The sequence below is a fragment of the Nomascus leucogenys genome, chromosome 11, assembly GCF_006542625.1.
Source record: "Nomascus leucogenys isolate Asia chromosome 11, Asia_NLE_v1, whole genome shotgun sequence".
In the NCBI taxonomy this organism is placed as follows: Eukaryota; Metazoa; Chordata; class Mammalia; order Primates; family Hylobatidae; genus Nomascus; species Nomascus leucogenys.
The window spans coordinates 61,265,139-61,282,220 of record NC_044391.1 but is presented as its reverse complement, the minus strand read 5'-3'; the positions used below and the strand labels follow the sequence as shown (position 1 = coordinate 61,282,220).

Here is a 17,082-nt window from a genome sequence, read left to right as displayed (position 1 = left end):
CAGGGCAACCTGGGCTGTGTGTGTTGCTACTGGGTTTCCCTTTCTCTATGAAGCAAGGGAAGAATAAGGCTTAAATCACCCTGACCTGTTTCCCTTCCAGGAGCATACCCCCCTGGTGTGACAGAGGTGCCTACGGGAGAAACAAAGCACACTTCTATATTTATAAGTAGGACTCTTTGATACAACTTGGAACATTTTAATAATCAGTTGTTTTCATTAAGTTTTGTAGGAGGGGAGAGAGAAACAAATATCATGTGTAAGTAAAGGAGAAAAATGATAGAAAATGTCTCAAACTGTGGGTGGAAAGGAAAACTGGGTAAGGAGAGGTGGAAGTCCTGGAAAGTTGGAATATATGCAAAATACGCTCATACTTCATATCAGAAAAAAATTGTTTCAGTAAGCCAGGACACTGAAGACAGCCTGGCTGAGACATCTGAGGTCATGAATTCACAAGCAGAATAACTGACCAGGTTGATATGACACACTATGGCCACAGAGAAAATGCAGGACCCTCCCTCAAAAGACTTTCACTGCATTACTGTTCATTACTGTTCACTGCAGCCACCCAGATCGAGAGATGATGAGAGCCCCAGGCCTCAGCCTGACAAGCTCACCTCCTGGCGGTCCTGCTCGGGTAGTTCCACTGCCTCCTGGGAAAGTTGTGGCCTCTGAGAAAGAAAGGAATTGGAGATATAAAGACTAGACAGGACATTCTGGGTTTCCCAAAGCTGATATTGCTTAAGGGGCCATGTTCAGAATTCCTGACCTGTGTGGGCACTTCCAGGTTCCAGAACTTTGCCAGAGGTGCCCTCAGTAGTACCTGAAATAAGAAAGGTGGTCAGCTGGTCAATGTGTTGCCTCTCATGAAATGGGCATGGGCTCTTAAAGGAAAGATAATAACTTTGTTTCTTCAATATACCAGTACATTTATTTCTCTGGGCTTTCTAGTTTTAAGAGTTTATCCATATATTGCTTGTGGAATATATAATTCCCTCGGTGAGTTTACACAGAAAGTCCTCCACCACTGAGACCCTTTTTTTAGGGTTTAGTTACAGGAAGATAGATTCAGGCCAAGTCACCTCTATAACTGCAAGGGAATGGGCCCCATGCTAGCCTGATGAAGAGGCCTTTGACACAGGGAACAAAACACAAGGAGGGAACGTTGAAGTGTTGGAACCGTATCTATTGATGTTAAATATTGAACATCTGCTAAATATGCTTTTAATATGCCAAATGTTGGAAAGTCAAAGAATTTTGCTATATTTCAAGTGAGACATGGGAAGTTATTACAAAGTACACTTAGTTCCTTAACGGAGCTCACCTGTGATTATTTCACCTCTTGTTTTTCCATTTTCTCCTACAGAAGTTGTGGCTTCTGCAAATGAGAGAAGAGGAATAACAGTGAGGACAAAGATTTGAAGAATCTGAGAAGAGTATGGTAGGATCACCCAGGCAGACACCTCACTGAGGAGCCCTTCCCAAGTACTGGTTCCTCCCAGCCTGGTGCTTTACCTGAGTTGGAGCTCCCAGGGGCAACTGTTGTACCAGAGGGCACTGCAGCTGTGCCTAGGTGGGAAAAAAAAAAAGATGAACATGAGAACGATTTTGCGATCCCTGGAAGAATGTGAGCAACAAGTCTGTCTGTGACTTTGAAACAGCGAAAGATACATTCTGGACCTATAACTGACAGAAAGATAAACGTGTTGCATGTCTACCATTTGCCTTTGCGAAGCCAAGGTTAACACCATGGCTAATATACCTGCCAATCTTTGCCAAGGTTAAAGATCATAAAGGCTTTTTCCATATTTACCTAATGAAAAGAAAATGGAGAAGAGAAGGAGGAGGAGGAAGATAAGAGGAGTAGGAAGAGGAGAAGGAGGAGGAAGAAGAGAAGAAAGAAGTGGAAGAGAAGAAAAAAAGAAGCCGGAGGAGAAGAAGCAGGAGGAGGAGGCAGAGGAGAGGAGGAAGAGGAGGAGGAGAAAGAGGAGAAGGAAGAGGGAAAAAAGTATGAAGAGAGAGAAAAAGAAGAAGGAAGAGGATGAGGTAGAGAAAGAGAAAGAGAAGAAAGGAACAGGAGGAGAGGAAAGACGGGAACAAGAAGAAAGGAAAAAGGAGGAGGAGGAGGCAGAGAAGAAAGAAGAAGAAAGATTTAGAATTTTTTCTTTGAACTAAAATGTGACATCTTAATGATTTCTATGCTGAATAGAAGTCAGTACTGTAATGTAATACAGACTAAGCTTTCTTCACAGGAAGAACCATTTCGGAGCCAGAGCTATTGTATCTGCTCTCTCAAGAGGCCTAGAACCCAGGGGTTAGTCCCTGAGAAAGGAAAGCCATTAGGAAATTTGGGGCCAAGTGGTTCCAAATCCGAATCCAAAAAGTATTGCTGGTTTCCCCGAAATACTATAGCCCCCAAAGGACATAAAAACTTCATTCCACATGAAAGGGATTCTTTGCTTTATCTTTGCACATTTTACATAATGTAATATTTCAAAATAAAAGGCTTAAAAAACCCGTTTTCCCTAAGAAATCCATGAACTTGGAATCAAACTGTAACAATAAATAATGAAAATACCCAAATCTTCACCTGATTTTATTTCTGCTCCAGTGGTACCACTTCCTCCTAGAGAAGTTGTAGTCTCTTAAAGATGGAGAGAAAACCAAAATTAATTGAGTATGAAGGAAGAGAGATGCATTAAGCTGATGAGACTACATGAGACAAATACAATTCAAAACGTCTTGTCATCTACTACTGTCAGAAAAGAAACCCTTTTCCATGTAAAAGTGTTTATCTTCAAGACACACGTTTAACTGTCCATTTTTAACTCATGGATCTTCTTTGGACCTTAGTTAGTTGCAATGGTAATAAGGTATGTAAAGGCCATACATGATATGTATATAGCAAGGAAATCATAAATGATCAATACGCTCATTACTATTATCATCATTATTTATTGCTTTAAGTATTAGACTTTTCATGAGAAAAAATTTTGCCAGTGACTACCAGTGTGTAGTAATTCCATTGTGGAATTAGAAATAGGAATCAATATCTCAATTCTTCACCCATAATGAGAAAGAGAATGGCCTAGGATGGGATAAGAAAACTATGTGTTTCCTCAATGTGTCAACAAGCTCTGTTCAGTGGTTTCTAGAAGCAAGAGTTAATCTATATATGTTTTCTACACATCATTTGGATCTCATGGAATATTTAATGAATAAAATGTCAATAAGTCAATCACTTCATTTAAATATGAATGAGAGGAAGAAAAACATTTATCTTCAATCTCCTGATTCTCAGTGCCTTGCCTCCATGGTGAAGTTTCCTTGAAGCAGAAGAAAGGAAGGTTAAAAAGTTTGAGTGTCTGGCCTTTAGTTATTAGATAAAATCTTGCCTATGTGATAATATTTCTTCAGAAAAATGCTCTTCACAGACAGTACAAACGGTAGATGCAATTCAGGCAACGTTGTCTACTGGGAGGCAGGTAGTGATTCGTCAGTGCTTACCTGAGGTGCGGCCAGCCCCAGTTATTCCACTTGCTCCAGAAGAAGTTGTGGCTGCTAAGAGAGGAAGAACATAAATAGAAAAGATTTAGGGGACTTAAAATGGAAAGGTGGTTATTCTGCATAAAAGCACCAAAAGGAAAATCATATTATCATAGCAAGTACCCATGAAAGGATTCCCCACCACACTGTGGACTCACCTGTGCTGAAACTTCCAGGGGCAACTGTTGTGGCAAGAGATACCCCAGAGGTGCCTGAAACACAAAGAGACTGAGGTGATCATGGTGAATGAGTAAATCAAATGAAGAACTGAATCTAAAAGGAATATGCTCTATGTATGTATATATTTATTTATTTATATGCCACCACAGAAATCTCTCACTGAGCATGAGGCAGATGGTGAACTACATGTATTTGCCTGCTTTCAACAATTCAAACCAAAGCACATAGAAATTGTGCCCAACTTCAGGCACACCTGGAAATTTGATAAAAGCAAAACTAGATGCATTTCCCCAACGCTCACCTGCTTGTTTCCCTGGGGCGGAAGTGATACCTGCCGTGAGGTGGAAAGAGGAGGGAATTCATTTAACAGGTGTTAACTATTTTTGTTCTCACAACACATTGTTTGAGGCAGATACTACTAATTTCCCCACTTTATAGATGAGAAAACTAAAGCTCGGGATGTTATGTAACTTGCCCAAGCCACACATAATAACAGTGGCATAACCAGAATTCAGAATTTAAATCCATACAGTCCGTCTTTGATTCCATGCTGTCTATGCTGTTTAACTTTCACATGAAAGTGATATCTTTTACAGCATTAAATTGCACCAGGGAACTCTAACCCATCTTGCCTGGGTCAGAAAAGGGACAAAATGTCAACTTTTAAGTATTCAAAAATGGTATTTGTTTCTTTCTTTTTTCTTTTTTTTTTTTATTATACTTTAGGTTTTAGGGTACATGTGCACAATGTGCAGGTTTGTTACATATGTATCCATGTGCCATGTTGATTTCCTGCACCCATTAACTCGTCATTTAGCATTAGGTATATCTCCTAATGCTGTCCCTCCCCCCTCCCCCCACCCCACAACATGGAAAGTGTTAAATGAATGTTAGCTATTTTTATGCTTAGCACAGTTATTTTAACATTTACCATTAATCTTTCTCTCCCTTTTCAGGGTGACGGTAGAGTTAACTATTTACAAATATCGAATAAGCCATTTATATTGCTGATGTTGAGGAATAAGAGAAATATCCAATGTTGAGAGAGAGTGCAACAGGATGTATATAATCCATATAGAATTAAATTTGTATCATGGTGGGGTACTCTATAATGGTTTTGCTGTTCGGTATAGAGCTTCGGCATTCTCAGATCTAATCTTCATGCATTAAGCTATTCAAAACCAACTACAAACATGCTTGATATGTAGTGTGTTATATTTCTAAGGCATATATTTACCTTGTGGTGTTATGAATTTGTTGTGTAAGAGGCATACTAAGCTAATAAGTAAGCCTAGATGCCCATTCAGTGTAGAATCTATGTGGCCTTGTCTTCATAACTCTCATGAAGTAATAGTAAAAATAGCATTTAAAAGTAAAAAAAAAAAAAAAAAGAAAGAGGAGGGAAAAAAAGGTTTAAATGTATTAAAACTTGAGACATAAGAAAGAAAATACTGAGCCAGCATTTTTGTTCACGTATACACTTATAAATGCATGTGTCCTAGGTCCATGGGCCTCTTTTCTGTTTCACATACACAACACTGAAAACTTTTTGAATTCCACCTAAACTGCTAGCAATAGTTGTAACACAAATGGAGAAATTCCAACCCATCCTCAGAAATGGAACAGTAATGCTCCATTTTAGAATTAGTAAATTTAAAAAAATGTGTCTCCACCAGCAAATCTATGTTGAATCACTTGCATTGTCCTTAAATAAAATAAACACAAACTCTCTCAAGAAAAGCTTGAGAGACCTAATAATTATGATGCCAAATCATGGGTTGCTTCTTCTCACCAATTTTGAATCCAGTTCCAGAAGTACCTGTCCCTTCTGTGGAAGTGGTGGCCTCTGATGGAAGAAAGAGGAGAATGAAAAAGGCTGGGAATTTAGAATACTGGAAGAAGATATTGGGATATTACTTTACCATAGAAGCCATAAAAGAAATATGACAGCTGACATTAAATAAGAATTTACTTCTTGTTAAGCTACCTGTGTTAGAACTTCCAGATATAATGGTCGTTCCAGAAAATTCTCCAGTGGTACCTAAAATGCCAAAAAAAAAGTTGGGGGGAAGGAAATAAAGCAACAGAGTATTTTGTCTCCAATTAATCTTGGAGGCATCAATGTAGCCCTAAAGCACTGGAAGCCCTCTCCTGCGGACACCATTTCTATAGAGAATGGAAAATGATCACCTTCCTATCACTTCATTTTCCAGGCCCACACGATGGACAGGTTGCTGCTGGGATACCCTTTCACTGAGGCAAGGGGGGAACAGGGCTTTAAATCACCCTGACCTGTTTCCTTTCCGGGAACATATCCCTCTGGTGTGACAGAGGTACCTACAGGAGATGTAAATCATTGTTTATATTTATAAGTAGGACTGTGTGATATAACTTGGGGCATTTTAATAATCAGTTGTCTTCCTGAAGCTTTCTAGTAAGGGGAGAGAGGAAACAAATATCATGTGTAAGTATATCAGAAAAATGATAGAAAGTATCAAGCTGTGAGTGGAAAGGCTGGGTAAGGGGAATAGGAAGTCCTGGAAGGTTGGAATATATGAAATGTTTTCTAATATGTTTAATCAGAAAAAAATAATGTCTCCATAAACTAGAATAGTGCAGACAGCTTGGCTGACAATCCAAGTCATGAAATTTACAAGTCTAATACCTGACCAAGGTTGATATGACACAGTATGGCTGAGGAGAAAATGCAGGCCCTTGCTTCAAATGCCTTCACATTATTTGTTCCCTGTACCCACCCTGACAGAGAGATGATGAGAGCCCCATGTCTCAGCCTGCCAAGCTCACCTCTGGGTAATCCTGCTCGGGTGGCCCCGCTGCCTCCTGAGAAAGTTGTGGCCTCTGAGAGAGAAAGGAATTGAAGGTATGAAGACTGCACAGGACATTCTGGGGTCCCATAAGCTGTATTGGCCAAGGGGCCATGTTCTGAATGCCTGACCTGTGTGGACACTTCCATCTTTCAGAGTTCTGCCAGAAATGCCCTCAGTAGTACCCCAAATAGGAAAGGATCATGGACAGTTGGTCAATTTGTTGCCCCTTATGATATAAGCATAGGCTCTTAAATAAAAAAAAGCTTTTTTCTTCAATACAACAGAAAATTTATTTCTCTGCAGTTTGTATTTTAAGACTTAATCCATATATTATTCATATAAACTATAATTCCCTCAGCAAGTTTACACAGAAAGTCCTCTACTACCAAGTTCCATTTTTTAGGGTTTAGATACAGAAAGATTTGGGCCCAAGTCACATATATAGCTGTCAGGGAATGGGCCCCATGATATCCTGACAAAGGGATTTTACAGCCAAGGCACAAGAAACAAGGAGAAAATGTTGAAGTGTCTGACCCGTATTTATTGAGTTAAATTTTGAACATCTGCTAAATTTTTGCCTAATATGCCAAATATGGAAAATTCAAAAACTTTTGTCATATTTCAAGAAAGACATGGGAAATGATAACAAAGTACACTTAGTTCCTTAACAGAACTCACCTGTGATTACTTCAGCTCTTGTTATTCCGCTTTCTTCTATGGAAGTTGTGGCCTCTGCAAAACAGGGAAAAAGAAGAGCAGTGAGGGCAAAGATTAGAAGCATCTGAGAAGAGTATGGTAGGATGAGCCAGGCAGACACCCCACTGAGGAGCCCTTTCCAATCAGTGGTTCCTCCCAGTCTGGTGCTTTACCTGAGTTGGAGCTCCCAGGGGTGACTCTTGTACCAGAGGGCACTCCAGCTGTGCCTAGGTAGAAAAGAGAAAGATGGATATGGGAACTCTTTCATGACCCTTGGAAAAATGTGGCCAACAGTATGTCTATTTGTGACTTTGAAGCAAGAAAGCACACTTCCTGAAATTATAACTGACATGAGGACTAACAGGTTTCAGGTTTATCGTGTGCCTTTGCAAAGCCAAGGGTAATGCAGTGGCTAATATTCCTGCCCTGATTATTATTATCAAGATTTGTTCAAAGTTGAAGGTCATATGAAAGCCTTTCCCCAAGTTTACCTGTCCTACTTTCTGGTGCTGTAGTGGTGGTTCCTAATGAAAAGCAAAAGAGAAAGGGAGAAGAAAGAAGAGGAGAAAACAAGAAAGAATAAGAAGGAAGAAAGACAAATTTTGAATTTTTATCTCTAAACTAAAATATGACATCTTAATGATTTCTACACTGTAGAAATCAGTACACTAATGGTATACAGACTATGCCCTTTTCAAAACCAGAGCTATGATTGCAAGTCTCCTCTCCAGAGACCTAGAACCCTGAGGTTAGTCTCTCAGAAGGGAAAGACTTTAGAAATTTTGGTCTCAAGAGTTTACAAATCCAAATCCAAGAACAAACTCTGTTTCCTTGAAATATTACAGCCTCAAAGGAAATTTAAACCCACACTCCACATTAAAAAGATTCTCTGCATTATCTATGATAATTTTCTGTAATTTAAATTTATTTTCAAATAAAAAGCTCATTAAAAAATTTTCTCTAAGAAATCTATCAAAGTACAACAATAAACATAAATACTCCAAAGTCTTTACCTAATTTTATTTCTGCTCCAGTGGTGCCACTTCCTCCTAGGGAAGTTGTGGTCTCTAAAAGATGAAAAGAAACCAAAATTAATTGAGTATTAAGAAAGAGGTATGAGCTAAGCTGATGTCATTACATGAGATAATCTCAATCAAAATGTCTTGACACTTTCTATTAAGTCAGAAAAGAAGGCCTTCTGACTTTAAAAGCAATGAAAACCATAAATATACAAATTTAATTGTGAAAATGGGAAGACACATCATTTACAAATTTATTTTACTAATTGAACCTTAGATATTTCTTAACTGGAATAAGATATGTAAACCTCTAATTTAAAACGCAGATACAGTGAGGAACTAATAAATGATCGACATGCTCATTACTATTATCATCATTATTTATTGCTTTAAGTATTAGACTTTTCATGTGTAAGAATTTTTCCAGTGGCTATTACATTGGAACTTGGAATTAGAGAGGTATAGGAATCAATATTTTTACTCTTTACACATAAGGAAAAGAAAATGGCCTTCGATGGGGTGAGGTTAATCTGTGTTGTCTTACTGTGTCAAAAAGCATTTTTCACAGGCTTCTAGAACCTGAAGTTAATCTATATTTTTCATGTACCATTTCTATAGATTATTTAATGAGAAAAATTTTAATAGCTATTATTTTCTTTATATATCACTGAGAGAAAGAAAGACCTTTCTCTCCAATCACACAACTGATGCTCAGTGCCTTAGCTCCATGGTGAAGTCTCCTTGAAGCAGAAGAAAGGAAGATAAAGGCATTTGAGTGTCCAACTTTTACATATTAGGTAAAATCTGGCCTATTTGTAAAATTTTTTTTTAAATGCCCTATACAGGAAGTACAAACAGTAGATGTGATCAAGGCAAGGTGACCCTACTGGGAAGGAGGTAGTGGATTGTCAGTTCTTACTTGTAGTTGTTGTAACCCCAGTTATTCCAGTTGCTCCAGGAGAAGTTGTGGCTGCTGGAAGAAGAAGGACACACATGGAAAAGATTCAGGGGGCATGGAATGGAACGGTGGAGCTCCTGCATAGAAGCACCAAAAGTAAAGGCATGTTACTGCAGCAAGCACCCGTGAAAGGACTCTCCACCACACAGTGGACTCACCTGTGCTGAAACTTCCTGGGGCAACTGTTGTGGCAGGTGCTACCTCTGAGGTGCCTGAAACACAAAGAAACTGAGGTGATCACAGTGAATGAATAAGTCAAATGAGGACCTGAATCTAAAAGGTAGATGCTGTATTTCTGTATTTATTTGCCATAACAGAATCCTCTTTCTCTGAGCACAAGGCAGGTGGAAAACTTGATGTATTTGCCTGCTTTCAACAATTCATAACAAAAGGAGATACAATGTTTCCAAGTAGAAGCACAACTGAAAATTTGATAAAAGAGAAACTAGAGAGCAACTAGATGCATTTTCCCAATGCTCAGCTGCTTGCTTCCCTGGTGCTGCAGTGATGCCTGCTGTGAGATAGAAAGAGGAGCAAAAAGAGTTTGAATGCATTGAACTTCACATGTAGGAGAAAATATTGAGCCAGCATTTTTGTTCAAATATACACGTTAAATGTATGTGTCCTGGTTCCATAGAGCTCTTTTCTGTTTCACACACATGCACTGAAAACTTTCTGAATTCCACCTAAACTGCTAGCGAGAGTTGTAACATAAATGGAGAAGTGCATCATATCCTCAGAAATGAAGCAGTAATGATCCACTTTAGAATTAGTGGATTTTCAAAAAAAAACGTACCTCCACTAGCAAATCTATTTTGAATCACTTGCAATGTCCCTAAATAACACAAACACAAACTCTCTCTAGAAAAGCTTGAGAGACCTAATACTTATGATGCCAAATCATGGGCTGTTTCTTCTCACCAGTTGTGAATCCAGTTCCAGAAGTACCAGTCCCTTCTGTGGAAGTGGTGGCCTCTGATGGAAGAAAGAGGAGAATGAAAAAGACTGGGAATTTAGAATACTAGAAGAAGATATTTTATCAGAGAAGCCTTAAAAAAAAATGACATCTGACATTGAAATAAGAGGCATTTCTTGTCAAGCTACCTGTGTTAGAACTTCCAGATATAAAGGTCATTCCAGACAATTCTCCAGTGGTAACTAAAATGCAAAACAAACAAAAAAAAGAAATAAAGGAATAGAGTATTTTTGTCTCCAGTTAAGCTTGGAAGCATCAATGTAGCCCTAAAGTACCGGAAGCCCTCTCCTGTGGACACTCTATTTCTATAGCGAATGGAAAATGAACAACTTCCTAGCACTTCATTTTCCAGGCCAACATGATGTGATGGATGTGTTGCTTCTGGGATTCCCTTTCACTATGAGGCAAGAGAAAAATAGGGTTTAAATCAACCTGACCTGTTTCACTTCTAGGAATATATCCCCCTGGTGTGACAGAGGGGCCTACAGGATGAAAAAATCATTGTTTTATATTTATAAGCAGGACTGTGTGATACAACTTGGGGCATTTTAATAATCAGTTGTCTTCATGAAGCTTTCTAGTGAGAGGAGAGAGGAAATCAACATCATGTGTAAGTATATGAGAAAAATGATAAAAAAGTATCAAGCTGTGAGTGAAAAAGCAACCTGGGTAGGGGAATAGGAAGTCCTGGGAGGCTAAAATATATGAAATACTATCCAAGGTCATGAAATTCAAGAGCAGAATAACTGACCAGGTTAACAGGACACCATATGGACCAGAATAAAATGCAGGCCCTACTTCAAATGCCTTCACTATTTGTTCTCTGTAGCTACCAGATAGAGACATGATGAGAGCCTCAGGCCTAAGCCTGACAAGCTCACCTCTGGGTGGTCCTGCTTGGGTGGTTCCGCTGCCTCCTGGGAAAGTTGTGGCCTCTGAGAGAGAAAGGAATTAGAGGTATGAAGACTGCCCTGGACATTCTATGGCCCCATAACCTGTATTTCCCAAAGGGCCATGCTCAGAATTCCTGACCTGTGTGGGCACTTTTAGCCTCCAGAGTTCTGCCAGAGATGCCCTCAGTAGTACCTGAAAAAAGAAAAGATTGAGGTCAGTTGGTCAGTTTGTTGCTCCTCATGATATGGGCATAGGCTCTTAAAGAAAAAAAAATTCTTTTCTTTAAGAAAACAGAAAATTTATTTCTCTGGAGTTTATATTTTTAAGAGTTGATCCATCCATTGCCCATAGAACCTATAATTCCCTCAGCAAGTTTACAGAGAAAGTCCTCTGCCACTGAATTTTATTTCTAGAATTTCGGTCCAGAAAGATAGATTTGGGCCAAAGTCACCTATATAACCGTCAGGGAATAGGCCCCATGATGCCTGGATGAAGGGTTCCAAGACCCAAGGTAAAAGACGTAAGGGGAAGACGTTGAAGTATCTGAACTATATTTATCAATATTAAATATTGAACATCTGCTAAATTTTTGCCTAATATGCCAAATATAGAAAATTTAAAAACTTTTGCCATATTTCTATCAAGACATGGGAAATTATAACAAAGTAAACTTAGTTCCTTAACAGAGCTAACCTGTGATTGTTTCAGCTCCTGTTTTTCCACTTTCTCCTACAGAAGTTGTGGCCTCTGCAAAACAGGGACAAAGAACAGCAGTGAGGGCAAAGATTAGAAGCATCTGAGAAAAGCATGGTAGGGTCACCCAGGCAGACACCTCATTGAGGAGCCCTTTCCAAGCAGCGGTTCCTCCCAGCCTGGTGCTTTACCTGAGTTGGAGGTCCCAGAGGAGACTGTTGTAGCAGAGGGCACTCCAGCTGTGCCTAGGTAGGAAAGAAAAGAGAAAGATCTACATGGGAACTCTTTTGTGACCCTTCGAAAACTGTGGCCAACAGTGGGTCTATTTGTGACTTTGAAGCAAGAAAACACACTTCCTGGACTTATAACTGACATAAGGTCAACCATGTTTCAGATTTATTGTGTTTCTTTACAAGGCCAAGGTTAATGCAGTAAGCAACAGCCCGCCTTCATCATAATGATTATTATTATGTCAATGTTGAAGGTCCTGTGAAAGGCTTTCCCCAAGTTTACCTGTCCTACTTCCTGGTGCTCCAGTGGTGGCTCCACATGAAAACAGATTAGGAGAAGAAGAGGAGAAGGAAAGAAGAAGAAAGAAGAAAGAAAATCTTAAATTTTTATCTATGAACAGGACACTAATGTTATACAGACTATGCTCTTTTCAAAGGGAAAGCCACTTCAAAGCCAGAGCTGTTATTGCATCTCTCCTCTCCAGAGACCTAGAATCCTGAGGTTAGTCTCCCGAAGGGAAAGACTTTAGGAACTTTGGGCTCAAAAGTTTACAAATTCAAATCCAAGAAGAAACTCTGTTTCCTTGAAATACTACAGCCTCAAAGGAAATTTAAAACCGCACTCCATATTAAAGGGATTCTCTACATTATCTGTGATAATTTTCTATAATTTAAATTTATTTCCAAATTAAAAGCTCATTAAAAAAAATTTCCTCTAGAAGTTTATCAAAATACAACAATGGACATAAATACGTCAAAGTCTTTACCTGATTTTATTTCTGCTCCAGTGATGCCACTTCTTCCTAGGGAAGTTGTGATCTCTTGAAGAAAACCAAAATTAATTGAGTATTAAGAAAGAGAGAGGAGCTAAGCTGATGTCATTACATGAGATAACCTCAATTCGAAATGGCTGGACACTTTCTATTAAGTCAGAAAAGAAGGCCTTCTGACTTTGAAAGTAATGAAAAACATAAATATATGTTTAATTGTTAAAACCGAGAGATACATCACTTGTAAATTTATCTTCTTAATTGGACCTTAGGTATTTCTTAATTGGAATAAGATATTTAAACCTCTAATTAAAAAAGTGGATATAGTAAGGAACTCATAAATGATCAATATGCTCATTACTATAATCATTATTTATTGCTTTAAGTATTAGATTTTTCATGTGTAAAAGTTTTGCAAGTGGCTACCACATTGGAACTTAGAGTGATAGGAATCAATATTTTTATTCTTTACATATAATGAAAAGAAAACGACCTTTGATGGGCTCAGGGAACTCTGTTTTGTTAATGTGTCAGGAAGCTCTTTCAGAGGTTTCTAGACCAGGAGTTAATCTCTATGTTTTGCATGCACCATTTCTATAGAATATTTAATGAGAAAAATGTTACTAGCTATTATTTCCTTTATATATCACTGAGGGAAAGAAAGACCTTTCTCTCCAACCACACAACTGATGCTCAGTGACTTAGCTCCATGGTGAAGTCTCCTTGAAGCAGAGGAAAGGAAGATAAAAGCATTTCAGTGTCTGACATTTATGTATTGGGTAAAATCTTGCCTATTTGGAATAGTGGTTTTTTTTTTTTTTTTTTTCACAACGAAAAGGCTCTTCACAGGAAGTATAAATGGTAGATGTGATTGAGGCAATGTGACCTATGGGAAGGAGGTAGTGGATTGTCAGTTCTTACTTGTAGTTGTTGTAACCCCAGTAATTCCAGTTGCTCCAGGAGAAGCTGTCACTGCTTGGAGAAGAAAGACACAAATGGAAAAGATTCAGGGGGCATGGAATGGAACAGTGGAGCTCCTGCATAGAAGCACCAAAAGTAAAGGCATGTTACTGCACCCATGAAAGGACTCCCCACCACAGAGTAGACTCACCTGTACTGAAACTTCCAGGGGCAACTGTTGTGGAAGGAGCTACCTCCGAGGTGCCTGAAGCACAAAGAGACTGAGGTGATCATAGTGAATGAGTAAGTCAAATGAGCACCCAAATCTAAAAGGGATATGCTGTATTTCTGTATTTATTTGCCATAACAGAAATCTCTTTCTCTGAGCACAAGGAAGGTGGAAAACTAGATGTATTTCCTGCTTTCAGCAGTTCATAACAAAAGGAGATAGAGACAATGTTTCAAGTACAAACACAACTGAAAATTTGACAAAAGAGAAACTAGATGCATTTTCCCAGTGCTCACCTGCTTGCTTCCCTATTGCTGCAGTGATGCCTGCTGTAAGATAGAAAGAGGGGGGAAGAAAGGTTTAAATGTGTTGAAACTTCAGAGCTAGGAGAAAATGTTGGGCAAGCCAATTGTGGGCTACACAAGTATGGATGCATGCACCCTGTTTCCATGAGGCTCTTTTCTACTTCACGCACATCCACACAGAAAACTTTCTGGTTTCCAGCTCAAATGCTGGTGAGACTTGTAACACAATGGAAAAATCCCATCCCATCCTCTGACTTGATGAAGGTAGGCTCAATTCTAGGATTGGTAGTTTTTCTAAATAAATAAACCAATAAATAACAGCAATCCTATTTTGAATTACTTGCAATGTCTCTAAATGAAACACAAACTCTCTCAAGGAAAGCTTGAGAGTACTAATCCTTACGAGGCCAAAGTATGGGCTGTTTATTGTCACCAGTTTTGAGTTCAGTTCCAGCAGTACCACTCCCTACAATGGAAGTTGTGGCTTCTGAGGGAAAAAATAGAATAGTGAAGTCTGGGAATTTGGAATACTGGAGGGGATTTGGGGGTGTAATTTATCATAGCAGTCCTAAAAGAGATATTGTGACATGTCACATTAAATAAGAGGCATTTCCTTCTTGTTAAACTAACTGTGGTGGAACTTTCAGATATAATCGTTGTTCCAGATAATTCTCCAGTGGTACCTAAAATGCATAAAAGGAAAATGGAACTATAGAGTATTATCTCCCCAACTAAGCTTGGAAGCATCAATGCGGCCCTAAAGTACTAGAAGCCCATTCCTGAGGACACTATTTCTATAGAAGAAAAAATTAACAGCTGCTTAGCACTGGGCTTCCCAGGCCAACATGGGATAGATGTGGGGTTACTGGGTTTCCCTTTCACTACAAGGCAAGGGGAGAATAGGGCTTTAAATCACCCTGACCTGTTTGCCTTCCAGAGACATAGCCCCCTGCTGTGACAGAAGTACCTACAGGAGAAACAAAGCATGGTTTTATCTTTATAAGTGGAACTCTTTCATGCAACTTGAGGGTATTTTAATAATCAATTGACTTCATGAAGCTTTCTAGTGAGGGGATACAGAAAATAAGCATCATATATAATTAAAGGAGAAAAATGATAGAAACGTCAAGCTGAATAAAAAGGAATGAGATCATGTCCTTTGCAGGGACATGGATGGAGCTAGAAGCCATCATCCTCAGCAAACTAACACAGGAACGGAAAACCAAACACTGCTTGTTCTCACTCATAAGTGGGGGTTGAGCAATGAGATCACATGGCCAAGAGGCCACGTTCAGAGTTCCTGACCTGTGTGGGCACTTCCAGCTTCCAGAGTTTTCCCAGAGATGCCCTCAGTAGTACCTGAAATAAGAAAGGATTGTAATTGGTAAATTTGCGGTCCTTAATTTAACAGGCATGGGCTCTTAATAATAAAACAAATTAAATGTTTGTTTCTTTAATATACCAGGAAATTAATTTCTCTGGACTTTAATTTTGAGAGTGAATCCACACTTTGCCCATGAAACATATTCCCTGAGCAAGTTTACTGTGATTTGTTCTCAGAGAAAGTCCTCCACCACTAGTCCCTTTCTTAGGGTTTAATGATAGCAACGTATACTTGGGCCCAAATCATCGATGTAACTGTCAGGGAATGGGTCTCATGATGCTGTGATGAAGGATCCATAGACCCACGGTGCAAGACATAAGGAGGAAAAGTTGAAAGGTCTGTACAGGATTTATTGATGTCAAATATTGGACATCTGTTAGATTTTCCTTAATATGCTAATTCTGGGAAATTCAAAAAGTGTTTACATATTTCAGGCCAGATTCTTGGGAAGGTTTTAGGAATCGTTAATACCTTAACAGAGCTCACCTGTGATTATTTCAGCTTTTGTTGTTTCTCTTTCTCCTACAGAAGTTGTGGCCTCTGAGAAAGAGGAAAGCAGGACAGGAGTGATGAACAATATTTCAAGACCATGGAAAATGTACAGTGGTTCTCCTACGCAGGATAACAGTGGAGGAGAATTTGTCATAGATGGACTCCTGGAGGAATCTGCCACCTCAGGGACTCACCTGTGTCGGAACTGCCAGGTGCAACAGTTGTGCCAGGAGCTACCACGGAGGTGGCTGAAACACAAAGGGTCTGAGATCATCACAGTGACTTGTGTTTGTCTTCTGAAGACCTGCCTCCAGAAGGAATCTGGGTGTATCTTTGTCATATCAAAGGGCCCTTTCACTGCTTCCTGATTAACTGAGAATCATATGCCTTTGCTATGACCCATAGCATTAAAAGAGCAATGGAAATAGTAATGTGCCCAAATTAAGGCCCCTCACTGAATTTCATACATTCACTCCCAGACAAGGAAACAGGGTGGCTTTCCCTCCCATTCACCTGTCAGGCTCCCAGTTTCTTGGCCTCCTGAGGCTGCAGGGGTGCCTGCCATGGGATGAAAACCAGAACAATATTTTCATGTGCCAAGAACACTGGAAAATATTTCATATTATTATTGCTTTTTTGAGTAAGAAAACTTTTATGTAGGATATGCCTGCTTCGAGAATTTATGTTGTTTTCTTTCCAGAAATACAATATTTTTCAGCTCCCCCTACATGATAGTGGTATACATGACTTTGCAGGAGAAGTCTGTTATGTTGACAGTACCACCAGCCCCTCTTTAGAAAGTTACAGCTGTGGGGCTAGATGTTGGTTTTAAGAGTTTTCCAGAATATGTTCAGTGTAAGAAAATACTGAAAGTCAATGCAAACCACTACCTAGGAAAACACACTCCCAACAGGCGAGCCTAGGGAGAGTCACAATTTATGCTAAACCCTAAGCTGTGCTCTGCTCATTCCCACTGGGGCTGGAT

General features: G+C 39.3%; 1 protein-coding gene across 1 annotated transcript in view; it reads right to left on the bottom strand.

Moving 5' to 3' along the window:
• MUC19 (mucin 19, oligomeric) overlaps positions 1–17,082 on the bottom strand; it is a 180,252-nt gene that overhangs the window by 40,008 nt on the left and 123,162 nt on the right. Inside the window, 29 exon segments of the mRNA XM_030822800.1 lie at positions 615–668; positions 767–820; positions 1,322–1,375; positions 1,513–1,560; positions 2,588–2,641; positions 3,505–3,555; positions 3,702–3,755; positions 4,025–4,054; positions 5,516–5,569; positions 5,711–5,764; positions 6,529–6,582; positions 7,230–7,283; positions 7,421–7,468; positions 7,739–7,771; positions 8,261–8,314; positions 9,186–9,239; positions 9,383–9,436; positions 10,146–10,199; positions 11,788–11,841; positions 11,979–12,032; positions 12,301–12,330; positions 12,785–12,838; positions 13,709–13,762; positions 13,899–13,952; positions 14,213–14,242; positions 14,848–14,904; positions 16,092–16,145; positions 16,292–16,345; positions 16,611–16,655. Coding sequence (XP_030678660.1) covers positions 615–668; positions 767–820; positions 1,322–1,375; positions 1,513–1,560; positions 2,588–2,641; positions 3,505–3,555; positions 3,702–3,755; positions 4,025–4,054; positions 5,516–5,569; positions 5,711–5,764; positions 6,529–6,582; positions 7,230–7,283; positions 7,421–7,468; positions 7,739–7,771; positions 8,261–8,314; positions 9,186–9,239; positions 9,383–9,436; positions 10,146–10,199; positions 11,788–11,841; positions 11,979–12,032; positions 12,301–12,330; positions 12,785–12,838; positions 13,709–13,762; positions 13,899–13,952; positions 14,213–14,242; positions 14,848–14,904; positions 16,092–16,145; positions 16,292–16,345; positions 16,611–16,655 — 1,452 coding nt within the window.